This window comes from Xiphophorus couchianus, chromosome 7 (assembly GCF_001444195.1).
Source record: "Xiphophorus couchianus chromosome 7, X_couchianus-1.0, whole genome shotgun sequence".
NCBI lineage: Eukaryota > Metazoa > Chordata > Actinopteri > Cyprinodontiformes > Poeciliidae > Xiphophorus > Xiphophorus couchianus.
Window position 1 is genome coordinate 17364107 of NC_040234.1, and position 24939 is coordinate 17389045.

Sequence of the window (24939 nt, forward strand, 5' to 3'; positions counted from 1 at the left end):
TAAACAGATATCTAGAATCAGGATTGCACAACCACCATCAGCATCTATTAATTTGGATAGATGTTTTTACCAATGGTATTTACTTTTTTCTCTTTGTATCTTTGGAATTCAAATCAAAACTATCAAGCATACAACACTGTTACATCTATTAAATAAAGTCTGAAATCTTAAGTGCCTTTTCTTACAAATATTGTGAGACTCTTTGTCCAAAACACAACCAGGAAGATGAACTTTGAAATAAAAGTATAAACATTATAAATTACAAAAATTCTGTCTGTTCTCAAAACATCCAAAGCAGACTCAGGAAAAGTCACACTATGCATCACAATGTTAAGTAGGTAAAGATTGTTCATTTTATTTATTTATTTTTAACCTCTTAAACACCACATTAATAAAGTATAAATAATTTATTTACACAGGCTTTTCTTAGTTAAAAAATAAATTAGCATTTGTTTTAAACCTAAATATTTTGTTAAAAGTGAAAATGCTGTCTTCAGTTCCTTGGTGCTGTGTTCGTAATGCCAGCTTAGCTCTTAGAAGGCAGCGTTTGCCAGTAGGCGAACCAATCTTCTCGACAGCTCTTTCCTTGTAAAAGTTCCCCTTTATGGCTTCACTACTTCACTTCAGTAACTTTATTACAGTGTAGCTGAGAGATTTCTATTTCATATTGACCTAAGATTGCTTCAGTTGTCTCATTTCACCTTTTGTCTGGCCTGTGTTGGAAAAGTGACCTTCTTTGAGACTTTGCAGTTGAAACCACAGAAAGCTTCACAATGTCTGCGATTGCAGACAAGCAACCTATTTTTGCTCACTCGGGTATTTTCAATTAGGGTTTAGTTTGAATTTAGTTAGAATTTTATATTATGGAACACTGTTACTGAAGCAATAAATAACCTTGATTTCGTTTAAATAAAATTAGCTATTGAAGGTCAGATGTGGAATCAATTTAGGAAATCACCTTAAAGGTCCTTCCCTGTGATGAGTTTCTGACACAAGGATAAGAAGCTTAAATTTTCTTTTACTATCAGAAACTTGCTCCTTGTTGGTCATTAATAGATGCAAATACATGACATTGTTTGGAAGTATGGACTTGAAGAGGAAGCTAAACATTTTTCTTTCATTTCCAACAATGCGTCCATTATAGACTCACTAAAAGTCAGAGACTTAAGCAGCAACTTCAAAATATAACTACAAGATAACTACAAGTTGCCCTTTTCCTTAATACATAGGCAAGCTTGTGATTCTCATGGAATCAGAATTATAAAAATTCTCAAAAATTAGTAGCAATCAAGTTGTTTATATTTAAATCAGAATAGCAAATGTCATTAGTTAGAGAAGGATTATGGTTCATTTTGAGTGGCTCTTTTTCTTGTAAAAAAATGAGTTTCCCAATACTGTGAATTATGACATTTTTTATAATGTCACTGTGTTCTCTTAATCAGGTTATTACAGTTATAAAGTCTAATGGTTGGAATTAATCACAGTTGTAACCTGGTCCAGTGAACAGGATAATTTATGAATGTCCAGCGGGCCTGCTTGTGTGAAAATCACATGACTCTCTGTGCAGTTTTAAAATAAAAGCCAAGGAGTTGGGCTTGCTTTTCAATTCCTTTGGGCAGCTGAACTTTTGGGTTATAAAGAAGTTAGTGAGTAGCTTTTGGTCAATGAACCCTTGTAGTAGGGTTACAATCTGTCTCTCTTCTCTCTTGACGTGTGTAATCCCTCAAAAAGTGAAGTAACTATGCACACTGAGGCTTATAAAATTACAGCTTTTTCTATGTTTGTGCTGTAAGGTTAAGCATGTTTTACCCAGTGATTGCATTAAATCGCTGTGTTATTTTAGCTAACAAGCCATTTCAGTATTCCTAAGTATTATGCACTGCAGTAACACTTTGAAGGCTGTCTCCAGGAGTTGACTTGGATTAAACCAGTGTTTACGTTTCACTGGACTGTGCTGGATCCATTCTTTCAGTATGTGTGTAGATTTTGCTGTACTTAGAGCAGTAATGGAAGATGTTGCCTTTAGGGCCTTTTGGCCTGAAGAGTCATAGTTTAATGAGCTAAGCTGAGAAAAAGAAATGACAGCTCAACCTCACAATTTACTGAATTAGTGGGGAAAATGAGAAACAGAGCTCTTGGAAAGCCAGTGGAGTTTATTGCAGATTTGTTTAAAAAAAAATCAATGTGACATAAAATGGAGTATCAAAAATTTAACTCTGAATTTATTCAGGGACCCTTTTTAGAAAAATAATTTTAATGTCAAGTTTATTGATAACACCATTACACTACTATTTGAAATGTATTATGTTTAGTTTTTTTTTTGTTGAAAGTATTCTAGAAACAAATAAAAAGATTTTTGTAAATATTCAAGTTTTTAAATTTATATTGAAAAATATGAAATACAAAAATATCAAAACAAATGTTTATTTTATTATCATTTAAAATCTTTTCTGATTTTTATTCAGTTCAATGCCATCAAAATACAAGCTAATGGTTAATGTGTTCAGAAAACCAAATTATGGAGTTTATACATTTAATGCATTTAATTTTACAGTATTTGACCTGGTGATATAAGATCACTGGGAAAAGTTGGCTAGTGTCTTTTTAAATGGTTTCTAAGCTCGAAGATTCAAGATTTTAGCAGCTTTGTAGTTGCAAAATTTGTTTTTCAAATTAATGAAGCAGTAGTTTTATGTACAGATTATATAAAAAATACATTATCTTTTTCAATGTTTTTGTCTTCATTAACGTAAGTAAACAGCAGTAAAATATCAGCTTGTTTTATTGAATGCCTTATTACTATAAATGAAACACATCTCATAAGATTTGACAAGGTATTTTCAGAGGATAAATTATGTGACAGGCAGCCTTGAGAAATGGCGCTGCAAAGACTTTAGAGGTCTTATGTACTTACACTCAAAACCACACACACATTGTAAGAAGTAGCAGGTGTCATACAGTAGCAGGAATGATTTAGAATTGTCAAATGCAAAATTCAGTTTCTGGAATCATAAGAAGATAAACAATGCTAATTATGAAGATTTAAGCAGTTGCTATAGGACGTTTTATCCAAATCCCAGAGCCTCTTTAAGATATAGAAGGGACAGTATTATGTATTTTCCAGGCACAGTGCCATTTTATTGCACAATCAAGTAACTATGTTAACTTCAGTTGTTATAAAAAATGCTATATGTATCAAATATGACTTAAAAGAAATTTGACTTTGTAATTTAACACCTTGAAATTGGGTATTTGTCTCCTTAAAAACTCCTGCTCTTTCTGAAACTTTGCCTTCAGGAAATTATCACAACGGCGGTCCTCATTTAAAATGTTTTTCACCTGAGTTACTGAGAAGTAGCTCATGCAATGTGCTCAGGTGATGCACAGTTCCACCAAGTGCTTGCTAATTGCAACAGGCTAATCTGTAGGAGCTGTGAGTGGGGGAGTCGCGGGGAAGGGGTGGTTTGTGAGGCGGAAGTACGATAGCTTGGAAACTGCAGCTCAGAGAAGGAGCTGTATCTTGAAAGTGGTGCTAGGTGCACCCCGGCGTTTTGCACAGCTGAGTGGTTACCACAGGAGATTAAAGTATTTCTCAAACATGCATGAAAAAATTGAGGTAACCCTCCAGGTATATATTTTGATGACAGAATAACATTGTGACATGATGTAAAGCTCAAAAAAGTTGATATTACATAATAGTGCCCCTTTAGTATTCTCCAACAAATAACTTGGTTTAGAGTTATTATAATGTTCTGACAACTTTTCACCTAAAATATGTTTTGCTGTATCATTTCTTCCTAAACATATAACTGATTTGACACCTACAATCTTAAATCAACTCACATCTTGCTTCTGCTAACAATGTTTTCTTGTTGCGCAGTTTGCTTTTGCATGAGGCCAGCATTAGCACAATTCCCCGTGTTTTGATATGATTGACTCATAGCACAGTGTTCACCATAATTTAGGGCTGTTCTAGATAATTCTGTACAGAAAAAACAAAACTTTTATCCTTTTATACAGAAAAAGCTTTTCTTTTGCTCCAAGCATTTTGTGTTAGCAAAAGCTTTCGAGGCTTAAATTCTAGGTAAAGGCATGTGGTTTAATACCATTTTGTAAGCCAAGCACAAGAAAATAGGCAAGAAAAATAGGCATTGCTAAGAATTGGCTTTGGAAAGTTTTAGTTTCTGGTCCATGAGTGGGGAAAAAGGTTTGGCAGGTTTATGTAATCTGGCTGAATATTCTGATTCAACAACTTCATTCAAAAAAATGATAACATTTGAACTAAAATATAATCCATCAATACATGTTTTTGCCTGCCCATTGTTAGTCACAGGCGAACTTGTGCCCATCTCTTGCTAGGAACAACCTGAACAGGACAATAGTGCATCACAGAGCAACAGTATGCAGTAAAAACCAAAATTGTGGTTGGTTAAAAAATGTAGTCTTTTAAATTTTTTTCTTATGACATAATTTTCTAAAAATGACTACCTTGTTGTGGACTGAAATAGCAAAGAGCTTTAAACTGAAACAGAGATAACTTGGTACCGATGTTACAATAACTGTTAAAATGAGAGCTTGGCTGGTTTCTGTGTTATTCACCTTGTGCAGCCCAGGACCTTTTGACCATAAAGTGTGTCTGACAATACATTAACAACAGTAAAGCTATTATTCACAGGGTAGCAGCAAGTACATAACAGAAAAAAGTAATGTGTCAAATCACTAAAAAGAATTAAATAAGATTATTTTTGAGAAAATATTGATTTTAGATTGTGAGTTTACTTAGAAAGTGAGTTTGCTTCTCATAGAGATAGTTTACTTTAAGAACCAAGACTTTGTCCAAATTGTGATCCAAGCTAGATTGATTTTAGATACTTTAAATTACAACTTTTGATGCGATATTAAACTTTAAACAGGACTGGCGAGTCTGGAAGGGGTTTAATTGTACCATACTGATCATTCTACATTTTGCCCTATAACAAGTGGAAGAATCTGTTGACTTTGTGATTATGTATCTAACATAATCATCTTATGCATCTGTTTGCTTTCATGGGTGCAGCAAGCAGTGACATGGTCCATTGTGCAAGTCACTTCAGCAGGCTGTCCTACAGAGTAAACTGAAATCTCGCTGAGGAAAATGACAAGATTTTTTTGTGTGTTTTATTTTTGTCATCTATACAGCAGACTATTAAAAAAATGAAGGTTTTCATCTTTTATTAATTCAAACATCTACAAACAGATGTGGGCAATAATTTAGATTGTTCGTAAGTAAAAAAAAAAAAAGGAATTTGATGCTTGTTTCCACGCTTAGACATTGACCTCATGGCCTGCATTAGTGCCAGCTGTCATTCATTTTTTTAAATCTTCTTTTTAACTAAAGGTTTTTCCATATATTGCAGATGGCTTATTTCAATTAAACTCAGTTTATTTTTGTAATACCAAGTTATAGAACTTATCATCTAAAGATACTTTTCAAAAGAAATGGTCAGTTCAAGCGGGATCCTTCAAATATATTCCAAGTACATAACATGCATTCAAAATATATCAATTATCGAACAATGCAGTCTAGTTGATTTTATTATTCAAACTGGTGAAAATGTTTTCTATCTATCAGAGTGTATAGAGTCTTTTATGCAATAAATATAAAATTCTAAGGAGCAGCACTAGAAATACCTTAAATACAAGTCCATCTGAAAAATAGACTATTTAAAATGCTAAAATGTTTTTGGGAGTGAGTGGTTTCATCGCTGTAAAATACTCATAAATGCCATTATAAATGTGTCATTTATAAAATCGTAAAAATGTGTACTTTGTATTCATTCTTCAAATTAACTTTAAACAATCTGGTTCTAATTTTAAACCAGATTGCATAAGGGATTAATATCTTAAATCACTTTTACCTAAATCAGATAAAATAAATATATTGTAAAAGTTCAAGACATTAGAATATCCTACATTGACGTCCAGGTTGATCTTGTCATTAAATCCCCTAGAAATATATACAAAAATATAGTATTTGACTCTAGATCGTTCAATAAATTAATAATGCTTTATCAAATTTTAATAATCATTAACTATTAATTACAGGAATTTTCAATCCATTAGTCATTATTTTAAAACACATTTTTGATTTTCACTGAAAATCACTCAAGAAGTTTTTTTTAAATTCCTTTAGAACAGCTGATTTTAATTACTAGCTATAGCTTGTGTGACTCTGTTGCTACAGATTTCAAATCCACCTTCTGCCTTTGTCATTGTGATTGCAAACAAATGCTCTCGTCACTGAAAGATGTTTGCTCAGCTTAGTACCTAGAATCCCAAAAAGCATTCTTTTACAGTCATTTTCCACCTTTGATGAGAATATCATCTGCTTGGATCAGTGGAGTCTAAAGTCTAAAGAACCCATGGCAGCAGTAATTTGCTGCCATGGGTGGCCGAAATGTGTGGACAGTAGCCCTAGAAAAGACAGTAACAGAGGAAGACGTGTCTTTTCTAAATGAGGGGTTAAATGGCACCCTGCTATCCAAAGAAGAGAATTACTGCCACACGGAGACCTAAATTGAGTTTAAATTGTCTTAACTTGATATGTAAGATGAATGACTGTCCGTAGCTGTGCCGATTACCATTTCACATTGCATTAGTGTTTCGTCCCATCACTACTCTGACTATCTCTAGTGAATGTGAACGTAAGCATGAGAGTGTTTTTATTTATAAACATAATTGCTGGCTGTCAGCTATATTTGTGTGCTTGTCAAGTAAAAAGCTGTCTATGCAGAATAAAAGTAAACATCTCCATAATTAAGTTTATATCCAGTGATAAAAATCCTTGAATTGTAATGATCAGTAACGATGAATAATTTTTAGCATCGACTATTGTTGGTGTGAAGCATTGAGATTGTGTTGCTTAATTATGACATCCTACATGGTTTAGTGCACCAGTCTGCTTCAGCTTTGCAAAAACACTTTCAGTGTGTAATCACGCTCAAGTCTGACTTTAAAGAGCTCATTACAGTGAGTTTTCTAAAGAGCAGCTTATTAAACACAGTTACCTAATAAGCATCTTTGGTGGTGCAAATTGGTAAAAATGGTAATGAGTCTGATTAGGCTGCGTTTCAATTACGACAGCTTTTACTTCCCCCACCACGATCCTCAACCCACCCACTCTACTCTCCCCTCCACCCCCTCCCGAGCAACAGAACGAAAGGAAGGTCCAGCTCTTTATGCTTGGGAACCTCCTGGAAGGCATTTCGTTTCCATTCTGCTTCTCTCTTCCTCACCCGATTGCTCGTACACACAAGCTGTGCACACATGCACAGAAAGGGGAAAAGAAAACCACTCTGCCACCTCTGTGCTTCCTTTCAGCAGCACTGTAATGAATAGAGAATTGTGCAAGCGGTGGGCCAATTTACGCACTAGGAAATTGGATGGACAGAGTGGAGGCCCCAGCCTTGTTTGCTTAAAAACGGCCTATAGGGCTTACCAAATTAATAGTTACCAAAAAGGTCAGCGTCCCTGTTTCATCGACAACGATCACTCAACCAGAAATTAAACAGCACGGCACCAAATGACACCATTACCACTTGCCAGATGCCTTCCATCAATGCTTGCTTTTCTTTTTGTTGAGGAGCGGGACATTTAAGTGCGGTAATTAATACATAACACTTTGGTCATAGAGATGAGTATAACGATGAGATATTAAAGTGTACAATCATTATTTTCAAATCTCCTAAAATTTTCTGTCATTCTCCTCCTACAGTTTAGTCTTTTTATTGAGATATCAGGAAGAGTGGTGGAGAGTTCCGAATTTTCTCTAATCCATTTCTTACAAAAAAGCAAGTTCATCACTTTATAAATATTTCCAGTTGCAAATTACCCCACTGGAAAATATTTTTAAATTATAGTTTTAAAAATGTGGAGGGAGAAGTTCAAAATATTAGGAAACATTCAGTATGTGACAATGATGGCAAATGTTGCCATGATGATAACCCTTCCAATAAATAAGTAAATAATTTAAGATAGAGTTTAAATATCATATTGCTTTGGGTTATTGTGGATCTCAGTTAGTCGGTTATTTACACAATGGAATAAATTAATAAATTCATTCCTTCCAAACCAAACATAGTTTATCAGGAAAGTTCTATCTGCATCAGGCTACAATTACTGTTTTGTTACTACAATTACTTTTTTCCATGTCAGCACATCCTCATATTGAATTTATCAGTATTTCTACCCTCTAGACATTTTCTGCAGTACTATACAGCAAGCATCACAAACTACTTTGGCACCTACAAAACTTATGCAAGCCTTCTACAAACAGCCTGTGTGTTGAGCAGCTGACTGGATGGTCAACTACCAGAGCAGATAGTCCTACTAATTAACTGGTTTATATCAGTTTGGTAGACTTACAGTGTTTCATTATAAAATGAAGAGTGGAAATATTCCATGTAATAGACAGGTTTACATTTTTTTTAATTCTTTACACTTCTTTAAGCATATGTATAAAATAAAAATAGTGAATAACTCGTATAAATAGGTATCAGAACTGTAATAATCAATGTGTCAATATTTTAGAAGAAGCAGGAATAATTGTTTGTTTTCCTTATAATTAAAATGAAGTCTTTTAACACATTTCAGTTAAAAGTATTTGTACATATACTGAGATTCCCTGAAGTTGTGTTCAATCTTACTCAGTGCTATCATAGAGTGAGAATCTCATACCAGCTCATGCCAATAATGAGAAGTCTTTCAGAAATGTGTGGTTCTTAATTAGATTTCACATAAAGTAGAAGACAGTTTATTTGACTTTGGCACATACAAAACATGACCAAAATTGGAAAAAAAACAAAACATTTGCAAAATAGGCTTCTCAGAATTTAAATACACCCAAGAATTGACTAATTCAAAACAGAAAAACAAAGACCCTTTTTTTGGCGGATCAGTGGAACTTGAGCTCGTGTCCTAAGGCATTGAGAACATTCCTCTGTTTTGTTGAACGGTCTCTAATTATACTATTTGAGAACAACAAGGGAAAATGTAGATGCTTTTCCCTCCTTTTGAGGCACAGGTAGAATGAAGGGCAACATTTTACTCTAGTATCCAAAGCACCAGATTGTTGTGTGTGTCGGTATACTTTTCAGCATATGGAGTATTTATGTGTAATTTTTTGTGGGAAAATTCTTTTAGAGTTTATATCATCTGGTTTGATGGAAAATATGTATAAGGTAATATACAGTTTGTGCTTTCCATGCAGCATATCTTAGAGAATTAATTTTTCCTCAATGTGTAATACTGCAAAGAAATAAAATGTGTGCACTATGAGTACGTGCAGTGTTTACAAAATGTCAGTAATATTTTGCATTAAGTGGGTTACATTGATTAGTATCTTTTTAAAGCTGACATAAAGTGCAAATCTGTTTTCAGCTGCAAGCTCTATTTTGACTGTCTTGGATTTTCTCCGTTTTATATAAAACACCTGATGTTCAGTGAGCTCAAGTACACTTTGTGAGTAGCTCCTCTTTGATTTGTCCAAAGTGGCAAATTGTTCAGAGAGGATTTGCAGTAATAGAAGAATCTCTCTCGGTGTGAGCTGTGTGCAATTTTGCTATTGACAAAATGGGCCTTGAGTGTTAAGGAACTCAACTGAATGATTTTTACAAAATCCATTATCCCGCTACTCTCGCTGCAGTGTCACCACCGCTTTAGATTCTTGGCAGACAATACGGCACTCATTGCTGTTTCCTCAATTCTGCATTAATTGGAAGATTGGTTTTTTTGATGGTTTTTTTAATTATTATTTTATAAGAAAAAAACTAATATTAAATTAATCAGATTTACCTTAGACATAGTTCAATTTAAAATAAATATTTCTAAAAGATACTAATTTAAAGGAGAAGTAGAGTTTCACCAATCAATCAACCAGACACTTTACTCTGTTTTATTCGGGATTGGCTCCAACAATAAAAAACTTTTTTTTGGGTTGTTTAGATCAGCCAAAAGTGAAAACTTCTCTTTTTTCCAAGAAAAATCTTAACAAGGTAACTGGCATATACTTCAATGTATATGTAACGCTACTTAAGGCTAGGCGCCTGACTACGGCCAAATATAACAAATGGCGCTCGGATAGATTCGGCTATGGAGCCCGTGGGTGTGAATAAAATACCATTAGACAAAAGTATGTTTAAGTTATTGTATTCAACTTGTTTTTTTCTTTCATATATATATATATAAAGATATGCAATAATAATAATATTTATAATAACAGTGATTTTCTATAATATAACCAAAAACACAAGGAAAAAAACAAGCACTCAGCAACAAAACAATAAACCCTGATGTCACCCAAGAGTTTCTATTTTGGTCCATTCATGAATCCAAGGTGATCAATAGTCCATCAATCAATATCTGATTGTTTTCTTTTCTTTCAAGATCCAGAGCAAATAGGTCCAGAATGAAAAAATAGCTTGGTTCATTTAAATCCTACCGCGAAGCTGCGGTGATCCGGTAGCTCGCCATCCTGACGTGACACAGGGGGTGGGAAAAAACCTGACCTAAACAAGGTCATGAATAAAAATAAAACAAATTAGCTGTCATGTTTAAACATTGTTAAACTGTTATCCAAAATAAAGAAACATTCAACAATTACAAAAAAATAAACAAATAACTATATTCCATAAAGTGTTTTCTCATGATTTTTTCAAATGAATTTCTAATTAAAGATCGCGATCAAACTCAAAGTTACATTCAGATTCAAATCAAGGGTATAGACCTTATTAAAGTTACCGGTCAAAGGTACGAATCAAATTAAAGTTACCGGTACAGATCAAATTAAAGTGCACTTTCACATTATATCTAAGTTTAATTGACGCAGTCAATTAAACTTAATTGACTTCCATATCGTTTCAATAAACAATTGTTTTTTTTCCCTTTTTTTTCGTTGCGCAACTCCCCAATAAAAACAAATGACCAAGCCCAGAGTTCTATAGGCCGTTAGCAAAAATCAATCAAAAAAATAACTAAAACTGTCCTAAAAGGACGAATCTACAAAAATCAAAAGGTCTATTTAATATTTTAACAATATATAATCTATTCGGCCACAAAATTAACAAAAAGAAAATGACCTTTTAAATCAATAAATAAACTTTTCAGTCATTAATGCACAGATTAAGTGGGCGTGTCGCCACCGCATTTCTATTTCCAAAGAAAACAAAGTACGTAAATTAAACGACTCACCGTCGAGCGGTCGACAGGAAACACCCAATTTAATCCTTCGGCCCTTTTAGTAAGCCTCGATCCAGCCGTATTCTTCTATAAGTTTAGAAGACGCCGAGACGAGCAGCTGGCCACAGCGACAGCAGCAACAGCGATTGAGATCCGAGTCACCTGTGACCCGTAACTTAAAGGGTGCTGTCAGTTTGACCCGCCAAAATAAAATACGGGTTCCTTATTTTGTGCAGGTTACATATACATAGCAATAAGCATTATTTTGTGCATTCATTTTTTTTCTCTCTTTTGTGTGTTATGTTCTTCAGAATAAAAAATAAGAATCCATCAAAATTGGAATCAGCCGATTATCTCTCCAAGAAAACTAGAAATCAATATCTGCCAGGAAATCCTAATTGGACCCCTCCCGGCCCCTCTAAGAGACAAGGGTGTACAGAAAATGGATGGATGGATGGATGGATGGATGGATGGATGAAATCCTAATTGGTGCATCTCTAACAGTTAGTTTATGTTTAATAAAAATGCATAAATTTGTTACAAATGCATTTATAATATGAATCTTTTTGTTTTACAGATTATAATATTTTCTTAATAATTCCATTCAGTTGCAATCCATTAGGATTTTTTTTTTTTGTATTTTGATCACCTTATTTTTCCCCACAAGCTTATTGCCTCAGGCTTATTTCCCTTCAGTCATTAGCTTGGATGGTTGACAACCATGTGAGCCACAGCACAGATCTCTTTGACTAAAACCTTGTAAATTAACACAATTAGTGCAGCATCATCCTGCTAATTAGCTGCTGGTGTCTAGTGTGGCTGGTTGGCAAATGGCTGGGAGGAAATCAGAAGGGAATTCACAGACAAACCATGCGTTTGTAATCTGCCTCTGGACACTAGCTGTTTTTTCAGTTTGAATCCTCTGATATCTGCTTAACCCGCTGAAGTATAAAGTATAGCGTCATGGTGTCAACAGAACAAAGAGAGGGACATGTTTGGATCATTCTCTCTCATGTGTCTGCGTATCTCACTCAGCTTAATGCTGATGAAAAATGCACAAGACTCCGTTCACCATTTCAAATTGTTTTGAGAATTAATCTCCCACAAACTATGTTCTGAGAGAATCATTCCCCATCATCCCAGAATAAAGAAGCACAGCTAGAATGAATTTTTTATTATTATTTGCAGATCGACTTAAGGATTGAACTTCATTACTTCTCTCATTCAATCCCTTTTAGGCCTCATATAGAGGCTGAGTGAAGCTGCGGAGAAAAAGACAAGTGAAGCTTGTTTTTTTTCCCTCTCCACTCTGTCGGGTGGGAAGCAGTAGGCAGACTCGATGTGGATGTAATTCATGCTGGGCTGAGGGCTTTGTGTGATGAAAGCAACAGAGCGCTGCCAAGGAAGATTGCTTTGCTGCTCTCCTCCAAGCAGATTTGAAACTGTCTCAGAATGCCTCAGATGAGAGTTGGATTATAGACTGACCTGCAATGTCTGTGTCATTCTGCTCTGCATTGGATAGATTATTCCATGGTAACCAGGTGTTGGCTCCAATATCCTTATGCTGACCATCCAGTTAGTTGTGTATGTTTGTCTGTAGATTTAAAATTAATGCACTCCATCAGCTCTTAGTGTTTTAATCTCCACACCTTGGGAAAAATAAAATATATTTCTTTTTTTTAAATTATTTTCTTATTGTTAAATAGGCTTGGGAGTAGAACCATGCTCTACCCTCCTAAACATGTTGCTGTGTATTGCGGGTCAAGTTGTGTAAAGAAGGCTACAATTTCCCCTTGCTTACCTAAAACAACTAGTTTGGCTGTTTGCAATAATTGTTGATCTCAAAAAGCAAAAACTATGGCTGGCATGCTAAAAGCAACTACAAACTATAAGAACAATTCTACTGCACATAGGCTACTAATTATCAACCTACTGTTTTTTTTTCCTTTTAAATATTAAAACAGTTTAATAAAATTGTTCATTAAGTACAATACAAAACAAATGAGACCATTATCATCAATACACATTTCAATTTTTAATTATACTTATACAACCAAGAAGCATGTTTTGGTTAGGGTATGAAATATACATTTCTCAAAAGATAATAAAACGATGTCAAATGTGTATTGTTTTCTATATAATTAATTAGCCATTTATTTTGAAAATGACACATTGACAATTATTCATACTCTTCATAATCAATTGAAAAACCTTTACTTGCATTACAAGTCAGTTATTTATTTATTTTTACCAAATTCAAGATTATTCCTGCTGGGAGTATTAATACTCTGCATCTTTCAACAACACAATAATTGGAAAGATTCAGACATCAGCATTTGGCATAGTTAACCGTACACTGGAAAGGAAAGGCCAGCATACAGTTAGAAATCCTGGTTTCAGAAAAAATAATAATAAACAGCAGCCTGTAATTTTTCCCAGGGCTGTATTAGGTAAATTCATCAAAATCAAAGTAACAATTATTAAATATAGATACATGCATCAGTTGGTATAAGAGACAGAATTTTTTTCTGTTTCATGTTAATTAGATGATCTCTGGATTTCCATTTTATAGTTTTGCTTAAATACCAAAATATTATAAATTGTGGTATTTCTGCTCAAATTATCATACTGTGAGAATTTCATACCCACTCAAGCCCATTGTGAAAAAAAATAATGCTTACTTTGACATATTTCTTCCTTATGCATACTGTCTAGGTCTAAAGATGCAGTGGACCCCGGAGCACACACAATGGGCAGAACAACACTTTGACATCTCATCCACTACCCGCTCCCCAGCACACAAAGTGGAGGCCTATCGGGGGCACTTACAGCGAACATACCAGTATGCGTGGGCAAATGATGACATCTCTGCACTGACTGCCTCCAATCTGCTCAAGAAATATGCAGAGAAGTACTCTGGGATCCTAGAGGGCCCAAATGAAAGAGCCCTGCTGTGTGCCTACTCCGATAGCTCCAGTGGACTCGTGAATGGACGAAAGTCGGAGAATGAGTCCTGGCAGGAGGGGATTTACCCAATGAACTGTGCTCCAGATGTTATATCTGTGAGCAAAGCTGGAATGACAGCTGCCCTCCCCCCTACAGACCTGTCTGCGAGCATAGGAAGCTCCCCAGGGGTGGCAAGCAGCTTGTCTGAGCCTAGCTACTCAAGTAGTAACTGTGGGAGTCATCCAGCCACCACTCTTCACTCGGGCCTCCCCTCTCAGGAATATACTGCCAGTTACAATGGCTCTTACCTGCATTCCAGCTATAGCAGCCAGAGCACCCCCGCCCTCCCTTCCCCTCACCCCTCTCCTCTCCAGAGTGCTGGCCTTCTACAACCCCCACCACCTCCACCTGCTTTAGTGCCAAGCTACAATGCTGGGTCTCCCAACCTTCCCAACTACAGTTATCCTCCAACAGGGTATGCTTCACAGACTGCTGTGGGTCCTAGTTATAGCCCTGGGGGAGCACCACCACCACCTTCTGCTTATCTACCATCTGGCATTGCAGCTCCCACTCCAATACCTCCCTCCACTTTGCCTGGATACACCTACCAGTCTCATAATCACACACCAATCACACCTACACCTTTGAATGGCAGCTCGTCCAACTCATTAAAACGAAAAGCTTTTTACATGAGCGGACATGGAGATGTGGACTCCAGCTATGGTAATTTCAACTACAACCAACAACGCTCCTCACAGAGCCCTATGTACAGAGTAGCAGACAGCAGTGTCTCAGACTCAAACAGGGGCACTGGCTTTGAAAGAAACACAGAGCCATCATCTTTAGCTTTTAAACCAACCAAACAGCAACTGGCCTCTGATCAACAAAGAAAATTTAATGTGCACTCTGGCAGAGCGCTAACTCCTCCATCTTATGGATCAACCAAAAACTCTGCAGGAGACCTAAGAACTGGCGAGCCCTACAGCAAGTTTGGGTCTCCAATCATGAGCGAGCAAACTGATGAGCACAGACAGCACCTCTCCCACTCCCTTCCAGGGCCTGATTTAGGAACGGCTACCTCGTCCATCCATGCTGCAGAGGAACAATTAAAGAACAGTGATTCCAACCTGGTGGAAATGGTCAACACGGAAATCCTCCAACAGGGCTCTCCGGTAGACTGGACTGACATTGCAGGTCTGGATATGGCCAAATCAACTATTAAAGAGGAGATACTGTGGCCTATTTTGAGACCTGACATGTTTAGCGGACTTTCCACATTACCTCGGAGTCTGCTATTGTTTGGACCTCAAGGAACTGGTAAATCGCTACTGGCGCGCTGCATGGCCAGCCAGCTGGGGGCCGCTTTTTTGCGGCTGAGTGGTTCAGCACTGGTGACCAAGTGGCTTGGAGAAGGAGGCAAGATTATCCAAGCTTCTTTCCTTGTAGCACGCTGTCGCCAACCAGCAGTAGTCCTAATCAGCGATGTGGATCTGCTGTTGTCTGGCCAGCTTACCGAGGAGAGCCCTGTAAATCACCTCAAGGCTGAGCTCCTCATCCAGCTCGATGGTATTCTGACCTCTGCAGAGGACCATGTTCTTGTGGTCTGCTCCACCAGTAAGCCAGAAGAGATACCCGAGACCTTACGGAGGTACTTTACTAAGCGTTTGCTCATCCCATTGCCTGATGGAACCGCACGCCATCAGATAATCAGCCAACTTCTCTCGCAGCACAACTATTGTCTCAGTGACAAAGAAATTTCATTATTGGTTCAGAGGACAGAGGGGTTTTCTGGACTGGATGTAGTCCAGCTGTGTCAAGAGGCTGTTGTTGGCTCTCTCCATGGCATTCCTGGGGCTGACCTTCCCAGCATCCATCCCAGTCAGATGAGACCAGTCACGTACCAAGACTTTGAAAATGTATTTTGCAAATTCCAGCCTAGCATATCACAAAAAGAGCTTGATGTGTACACTGAGTGGAATAAAATGTTTGGCTGTAGTCAGTGAATGGAGCCAATCAAACAGTTTCCTTAAAATATGCTAAGTAAAAGCAGTGTTTGGTTCTCTTTAAACAATAAGAAAACAGTGGTGACATCAGCATTTTATCTAGAGTTATGGAAGCAATCTGGACATCACACAGTGTTACGTGCTTATTAAAGTAAATTTAAAAGGATGCCCCACTTTTTTGTATATAAATATACAAATATATATAGATATAATGCTGATTTTGAGATTTTGTTGCTATCAAGTGCCTGAGATGGTGCTGTTTAAGTTTCCTTTTGCCTCACAATCTTCATTGGTGGTGTGCTTATATAAAAGAGCTTTACAATGTGAAACAAACCTTTGTTTTTTTACTGCAAAAGTGTTGTTCAGCTTTGTCTGTTTTGTGCTCTCCGTGAACTGTTGTGGTTAATTTCAGCTGAGTTAAATTGATTGGCGGAATTTTCCCTGAGCATCATTACCTTGCACAGGTTTTATGCGTGCATGTAATTTATTTAATAATATCAAAATGGACATGCACATATCTTTAAAATTTTATTTGCATTAAAGACTTAAATTTGGTTTCAGTAGCCTTTACTTGGTAGGTTTGAGGATAAATTGTTAAATGTGATTTCAGTTTAAATGAGTGCCCTCTAGAACCTTTAGCATTTGTGATAAAGATGTGTTAAAAGCTTTAAAATTAATATTTTTTTTATTGCAGGAGGTTGAAATGACAATGAAATATTTTTGCAGATCCCATACAATATTTTGAGTACATTTATTTAATGATAAGAAATAATAGTGTTAAAACACCACTGCTCTTGATGCCCTGTCTTATATCTTATATTACTTTTTTAACCAAATTTGCCAACAGGAGAGCACTATGATTCCTGCTGTTCCATTGTCCTGGGCCGCTCTTCTCTGTAGTACTGTGAAAAATCTGGCAGAGTCAATCAAATGTTCATTTAAGGTGTTTAGTGTTTAACTAAGTTACCCCTAACATGGATCCAAAGCATCGCAGGCTCTCCACCAAACGCCACAGTTGACTTGTGGTGCTTCCCCACATATTCATCCTTTACTTTACGCCAGGTCTACCTAAGAGTTTGTTGCTCAGTTTTAGTTTCACCGGGTCTCAGCTTACACTGTCAGTTTAAAGTCCCGGTAGCACATGGGTTCCCTTGCGTCTTCACCCAGCTTTGTTTGTCAAAGATCTGGATTTGTTTCGTCAATAGTCGGGCGGTATATGTAGGCACGATTAGATCTATAGCTTTTTATTGTAGCCATGTTTTTATTTCTGAACTCTTAACTTGTCTTTCACATTTTGAGGATTGGATTAGAAGAATGCGCCCCTTTATCACAACCTATTGATATCCCATAAAAAAAGAAACTCATTCATTTCTAATTAAAGATTCCTAAACACTTTGATTACAACAGCTGCTTATATTTAAGTAATGGTTAGGGATCCCACTCACTATAAGGGTTGGGACTTTATTAAAAACAACAATTTCTTAAAAAGTGACTGACAAAATAAATTTACTCAAATTAACAATTGGATTTTTCTACATTTTGCAATGTCTGATTATGCAATTACATAACAAGATGTATTTATTTTAAGGCTTTTTGCACATCTTCAAGTTTGAAGGTTGTTAGTTGTGACATTCCTAAAAATATTTCTACAGGTATTTACTAAGAGTAATTCACACAGAAAGATTTTACCATATTTTCTGTTTTCTATTTGAAAACTCAGGAATGTGTTAGTAATATGTACTACTCAAGCTTGTATTAAAACACCACATGAGATAAACATTTGCCTCACACTTAAAATTGCATCATTAAAATACAAAAGGTTTTTTGATAGCGCAAGAATCTCAAGACCAGGAGGTTCCTGCAGTGAATGTATGATCTATTTGTTTAGGATTCTCAGCTTTTATTTATTTTTTAAATAGAATTTGGTATTGCAATTACGGGTTTGCCTTTGAAAATAACAGCCCCATTGTGTGGGTGAAATTGCAGCCTTGAGCTAATACATTTTACATTTTTGAATTTTTTTTTTTTCTTATTTCCTGCCGGCTGCAAGTCAGAAACCTTCATTTATAACAGATACAATGATCCCGTTATTTAAATCCCAGCTTTGAGATTAAAGTGTTCAGCTTGTGCCGAGAGAAATTTAAAAGTGCAGACAAACATCTCGAGGTTGCGCGAGACAGCTGATCCAAGCTATGTTTCCCCCTCCTGTTGCCGTTTTATCGTTCATGGAAACGCAAGGATTATGTACAGTGTAAGTTGCTTTGTACCTTGTTATGTTTATCTCTGAAAGACAAATTCACAGTGACATCAAAATGTCACAACTTGCCCATCTTGTTTCATGATGATACCCAGCACTAAAAGTATTTTTTGTGTAAAATCTATATGCTTTACATTTTGATAGGTTGTTTTTTTAGTGACACACTTTGCCTTAGGACAATTTGGTTTTATCATCTTATTTTCAGTGCCTGTCGTTGTTGCTGCACATTGAACCCTGAACCTGCAAAGTCAGAAGGAGATGTTACAGAAACCCAAGTGATTCTGTGTTCATACTTTCTGTCTTAAAGTCTTTCAATAAGAAGTTTACACAAGTGATTATACACTTTTCTTTGTCTCAAATTCATTAATTTAGTTGCATTCCTTATATTCTAATCTGACATAGTTTTAGTACAAAATACCACTTATTTTTTCTCCCATATTTCAAACTGTTACTGTATTATTAAACTGTTTGCTGCCAATAATGGCTAAATTTCCATAGTACATTTCCAACAATATATGAGTCAGTCTGAAAGCTTAATTGGCAAGTAAAAGCATTGAATGTATTATAATGTGAGCAAAACACTCACACTGAAACATGCCAGAGGAGAAGAAGAGAGCACTGTCTGGGTATTTGTATAGAAACTGCAGAGACACTGACAGACTTTTTTTCTTGTAAGAAGGTGTCTTAATACAATATTTCTTGATGTTTTACCGTATTTCAATTTTCTATCAAATATTAAGCATTTTCTCATTGAAACATGGCTGGAACCAATAACTTCTCAAGGTCCGGACTTTTAAAGAATTTCCACGACAATAGCACAGTTTGAGAAAGTTATTCCTTAGTCCAGAGTGATACTTGACTCTACTTTTACATTATGTTGAATGCTTTATCTGTACTCCCAGTTACAATATCTTTGCTGCATTATCTTTAAAACTGCACAAGTTTTAGTCATTTGTAAAATGATTATTATAAGTCTGTATATGAAGAGACAAATGTGTGTGAATTGAATGCTTCTTTGGGGGTGTGGGTCATGTATTTGGGTCCTGATTACTGCTGAGTCGCATTTTTTTAGCTAAGAATCACATTGCAAAATTTTCACAAACAAATACTCTCTTGATTTGTGTCACATGTTAAAATTGTTTCAGAAGTCATGTAGACACAGTCATCCTGAAACATTCAGATGGCATTGGTTCCAGTTAGATGATGAACATTAGTTTATCACTTATTGTTTTATTTTTAACCTGGAATGAAAGTAAAATCCCTTATTTTCTTGTTTGCCTCCTCATCAGCTTGCACCCTCATTGCCATTTCATCCCATATTGTACCACTAAAAATACTACTATATTCCGTACCCATGCACTGAAACCATGGTGATGATTTATTTGATTGCATCTTTGTGTTTTCATAAACTATGAAGATAAATCATCATAACACTGAATACACCTGAATCTCGCATAGAATTAAAATTCAATTATGTTTTATCTGAAGATGTTTTATGTTCTATTCACAATCATCACCATTTGAGCAGGTTGACTCTTATTAAACCTGGTGGAATGCAACTCTAGATTAAACTACAATAACTCTTTGAAACCCCCTGTTGGTAAATATTACTTATTGAATTTATATGTTCACTTTTTCTTGCAATAGGCCACACAGATTATATCCATATGATAACTCTACAGTACTGTAGTATGAATGCAAATATTTCTAATTGGTTTTGTTTAAAACAGCTTAACGTTGTAGCTTTTAAACAGCATTACCTAAATAAGATTTGTAGTGGTCACAAATTGACCCGTGATCATTACGAACAGTCCATTAGGAAAAAGGTCAATTTATCCCAAAATTTGCCAGCGCTTGAAAATGTAAAGAAGAAATTTGACCAGAACCTATATGACATTTTTTAAAATAATTTATGAATCAGTGTTCTTGAATTCTCAGTGTTACCTTTGTGTATGTACAAAAAAATGCTAAAATTTTTAGCAGTGTCTATCAATAGTGGAAACTTGTGACGGTTATTAAAAACATAACTCTCTATGTCAATCAACAGTTTACAGCTTTGTATTTGAGCACAAACTGAAAAGCATGAATGGCACAAAAGTCAGAAAATGTCTGAAAATACAAACTTCCAACTATAGTGGGTTAGGTTATTATTTCATTTAAAATTGGGCATTAAAACCATGAGTTGGATGAACAAGCACACATCTTACTGGTTCAAGAGCTCAGTGGTGAATCAGAGATGTGTGGTAAAATATATCAATCACCGGTGATATCATAGATATTAAAAGATCTGGTCCCAACCAGTAAAAACCAGAAGTTTACATACACTGCATAAAAAATGACAACCTATTTTCACTGTCTGACATTAAATCAAACTTAACTCCATGTACCCCAAGAAAAGTTATCAAAAATAATTACAAATTTTCTGTCAGAGTAATGAGAGCGAGAAATAAATGTTCTAAAGATATTTTCTTAACTTTTTTTTTAATTCCTAAGATTACATACAGGGGTGTGAAAAAGTGTTTGGCCCCTTCCTGCGTTTCTTTTTTTTTTGCATGTTTGAACTGTTTCAGAACATCAAACCAAATTAAGTATTAGTCAAGAACAACACAAGTAAACACAAAAGACAGTCTTTAAATGAAGTTCTTTATTATTATGGGAAGAAAATATTTCACACATGGCCACGTAGCTTTAGAAATTGTTTCTCCTTATTAATAAACATCATTCATCATTTAAAAACCTGCATTTGTGTTTACTTGTGTTGACTAATATCTAAATTGGTTTGATGTACTGAAACATGTGAGTGTGACAAGCATGCAAAAAATGGAAATCAGGAAGGGGGAATTCCCCCACTCATGTACTTCACACCCAGAGTGGCAAACAGTTTATTTCCTCTTTGAATGGTCTTTCAGTCTAGAAAGATATTTTACTGATATTGTAAAGTTGCACAATTATCTTATAAACCACTTTATTTGAAAAATAAGCTCCCTTCTTTAATATTTTGGCATCTAACAAATAGAAATGTCTGGTGATCCTAAATTATCCAAAAGAGCAAAAGTTTAGTTTGATTAAATGCCAAACAGTGGTTAAAAAGGGTTGTGTGTCTCCCTCTATGGCATCTGGTTTAATTTCCATTAATGTGCTTTGTGTTTTTCTTATACCTAATGTTGCATTTGCATGAAATTAAATATAATAGCAACCTGACAATAGGACTGTGTTTTTGCAAAAAAAACATTTCAAAATGTGTGGTATATATTTCACATGTTTTTTATCTTTAAAAATTTAGAAAACTAGGTACATTACATTATGGAGTGCTGTAAAATGAAAGGACCTGTGATCACAGATGGCTCTTGAGCAGGGCCTTTGATAAGCACATCAAGTTTCCAAGCGATACAGACTCGGTGACTTAAATCACTTTCTTTCAGTATTCCTGTAATTAGTTTAATGTTGAGAATTGCTTCTAATGTATTTCCCATCCTAGTTTTATAGTTGTGCATCCTTTAAAACCATTTCTACCTCATTGCTTCATATTGTACTTGTAGTACGTATGTTGTTTCATTTTGAATGTCATGCATTTGTGAATTAAAAACTGTAAAAAAAAAAAAAAAAACAAAGAAAAGATTGCCCTTGAATCTGAGCAGTCTACCTCAAAAAGACTGTCTTTACACTGTCAAGTACAAGTCACAGAGGGAAAAAAAGAAGAAAAAACTGCACCTTTAAGACAAAGATGAACCTTACCTGCACATTCTGACATATACAGTTTATCTATGATAACACTTTCTCATTGAGGTGTTGTCAGTATTTTCTGCGAGTTTTTTCAGCGCAAACTCTGTTCCTAAAAAAAAATAATAAAATAAAATAAAATTGAGTTGCTTCAATTCTCTGTGGACCGTGTAGTGCCATGTCAATGTGTATGTACGTGCACTGGCAATTCTACATGCAAGTGAGAGGAGTCAAGGTTAACGTGAACATTCTGAATTTTTACTTTTCATACATGTGTACAGAAAATGAACTTGCACATAGCTGTATATATATTGTACATTTGCTACTGATATACAGCATACATACAAAAAAGCACCACGTAACTGTTTATGTGTGTATGTATTGCCATATTTACAGTACAGTCAACTTAATTGTATTTTAATTTCACAGTACATAAAAGTTACTGAAAAACTGAATAAAGTTGTTTTCTCTCTTTTTTTCTGTGCCAGATCTCTGGTTTGTTTTGTAACTTACTTCACCATTTAATTTCTGATGTTATGATATCTTACTCTTACTTGGTTTCCTTTCTGACCAACCTTATTTATATAAAGACAGAGTTTATCATTATAAAAGCTGGTAAATATACTTTTTTTCAAATATGGAAAAATAAAACTTATGTGTCCATGTAAAATGTGCAAATCAGTAAGTTAAAAACTGAGTTCCGGTACTTTAAAAAGATATTTGACTCGCATTCCTGAAATGGACTGATCATTTTCCACTTTAAGAGCAGCATCACTTCAAAAAAAGTCATTAAATAACCAGCAGTGGATTGTTGAATCCAAATCAATTTATTTTTAACTAATCTATTAGCTGGAAAATTAAATTAAAGGAATAAAGACAGCTGGACTGGCGACCTGTCCAGGGTGCACCCCACTTCTCACCCATTGACTACTGGAGATAGGCACCAGCACCCCCCTAGGGATAAGAAGATGGATGGATGGATGGAAGACAGCACATTTCTAGTTTGTTGATATGTAGAATGTAAGTAAGTAAGTAAGTCTATATGTAAAGAACCACTCATATGTAAAGCATAAGTGACTTCATGTACAAAAAAGGGGGATAAACAGAGAAAGAATCCAGATTAACACCTTGTGAATCTGACCTAAACATTTGAAATGGCATTGGTTCACAATCCTCTCATGGCCACATTACAACACTTTTTCCTTCCCTCAACTTTCTATTGACGAGCTTTGATACAGCACTGTGCTAAGCAACTATCTAGAGAAGACATTTGCAATGGTGTAAGTCAAAGTTTTTGGATTATTATTATTTTTTTAAAGGTGGTATTGTGTAATATTCTTATACCTAATGTTGCATTTGCAACATTAGGTATAACATTGCAGTTGCACCAGTTACAGGTAGCTATAACTGGTTTACAGCTAATGTGTTTTATTGATCAAATTAAATAATATATACAATTCTGTGTGTAATAAAGCTTTTAATCCAATACTCCAGTAAAAGTTTCGTAGGTAAATTTCATAAAAATATTCTATTTTTCTGCAAATAGTTTTACAATAAAATCTTTTTTTCTGTATTCAAACAATTTTAAAATTGATTCTCAATAAAATTGCCATAATTTAATGTGCCAAGGTGAAACAACCCAAAGTAAAAAACTAAATTGTATAACACATTGTGAGCATTTTTTCATTTCCTCTAATAAATAAACAAGTAAAATAAATACAAACCAATTAAGGAAATAATAATGTGGAGTGTACAGTATATTGCTTTCTTCAAAACTTTGGCATCTAAAGCTAATTTTAGGCACTTTTGCTACATTATGTAATTCATTACACATTTCAGGTTGTTTTTGTCTTTATTCATTATCTTTCATAGTTTTTTTTATGTCTGCAGAGATTTGATTGTTAGATGTAAAATATTTAACTAGTGAAATTGTGTTTTGTGTTTTTTCTGTTGCCCATCTTGGCCAGGAGTCTCCTGTAAAACAAATCTTTGATCTCAGTTAGTCATTTTGAGATTTAAAAAAAACAACGAGATATAACTAAAACCTCATCTGTTCATTTAGCAAACTTGTCTGTAGCTGATGCATACTAATGACTGATATAAAGATCAACACACATTAAAACAAAACAGATAAAACAACATTTCATCGTGGATATGAGCCACAGCAGAGCATTCTTTCTCCTTTCGGGACTAAAAAATATTGCATAGAAAACGCTTTTGCTTTTTCCAACCAACCTGGTAACAGACATTCAACTACACAGAGAGGGGAAAAGCAACCTGAAGATAAAATCAGGACTGATAAGAGAAAAATAAAGTTGAGTCAAACAAATTACACTTGAGTTATTAGTGGCCTATTTTGTAAATATCAAAGATCCACTTGTCCCAGTGTTCTGGGCTTCATTTGCATTCTGATGAAACTGGAGTGGATGTGTGTGAACTCAGAGGTTATCTGTGGAGCCGCAGCGCTGAGCAGCCGAATCAGACAGCTCCACAAACGTTTGGCTCAAGAGGATGAGCCACAGACCTCTCTCAAATCACTTCCTTCATAACAATTAAAATATGCAAAGTGATAATTTTCCTTAAGTAGCCTTAAATGTGCAATCTATTTAAATGTGAAGGAAATTGCTTAAAGCTTGCAGTGCGTGGATGTGTGGTTAGGCAGGGGTGGTAGTTGGGTAGGGGGATAAATTATGCAAATAACTGAAAGGACTCTTGAAAGCCTAATTTTTCTGCAATAAGCATACTGTTTCATTTAATTTTTTGCCTCTTATTAAAAGTGACAGTTCTTTTGCGCCGTCT

The 24939-nt window shown here is 35.3% G+C and overlaps 1 protein-coding gene and 2 long non-coding RNA genes across 4 annotated transcripts in view; 1 reads left to right on the plus strand and 2 right to left on the minus strand.

The window, feature by feature from the left end:
- Nucleotides 1-22616, plus strand: part of fign (fidgetin) — a 40602-nt gene extending 17986 nt beyond the window's left edge. For both annotated transcript variants that reach the window (XM_028024395.1, XM_028024396.1), the window contains one exon: nucleotides 13930-22616. In XM_028024395.1, the coding sequence (XP_027880196.1) occupies nucleotides 13930-16163 (2234 nt within the window). In that variant the 3' untranslated portion in view covers nucleotides 16164-22616. The remainder of the gene's footprint in view (nucleotides 1-13929) is intronic.
- LOC114148890 (uncharacterized) lies at nucleotides 10419-11456 on the minus strand. Its single transcript, XR_003596372.1, has 2 exons — nucleotides 11227-11456; nucleotides 10419-10544 (listed from the first exon to the last, which is right to left on the minus strand). It is a non-coding gene; the product is annotated as an uncharacterized LOC114148890 (long non-coding RNA).
- The window catches only part of LOC114148891 (uncharacterized), a 34052-nt gene continuing 21626 nt past the window's right edge, over nucleotides 12514-24939 (minus strand). Inside the window, exon 3 of the long non-coding RNA XR_003596373.1 lies at nucleotides 12514-12808. This is a non-coding gene — a long non-coding RNA (uncharacterized LOC114148891). The remainder of the gene's footprint in view (nucleotides 12809-24939) is intronic.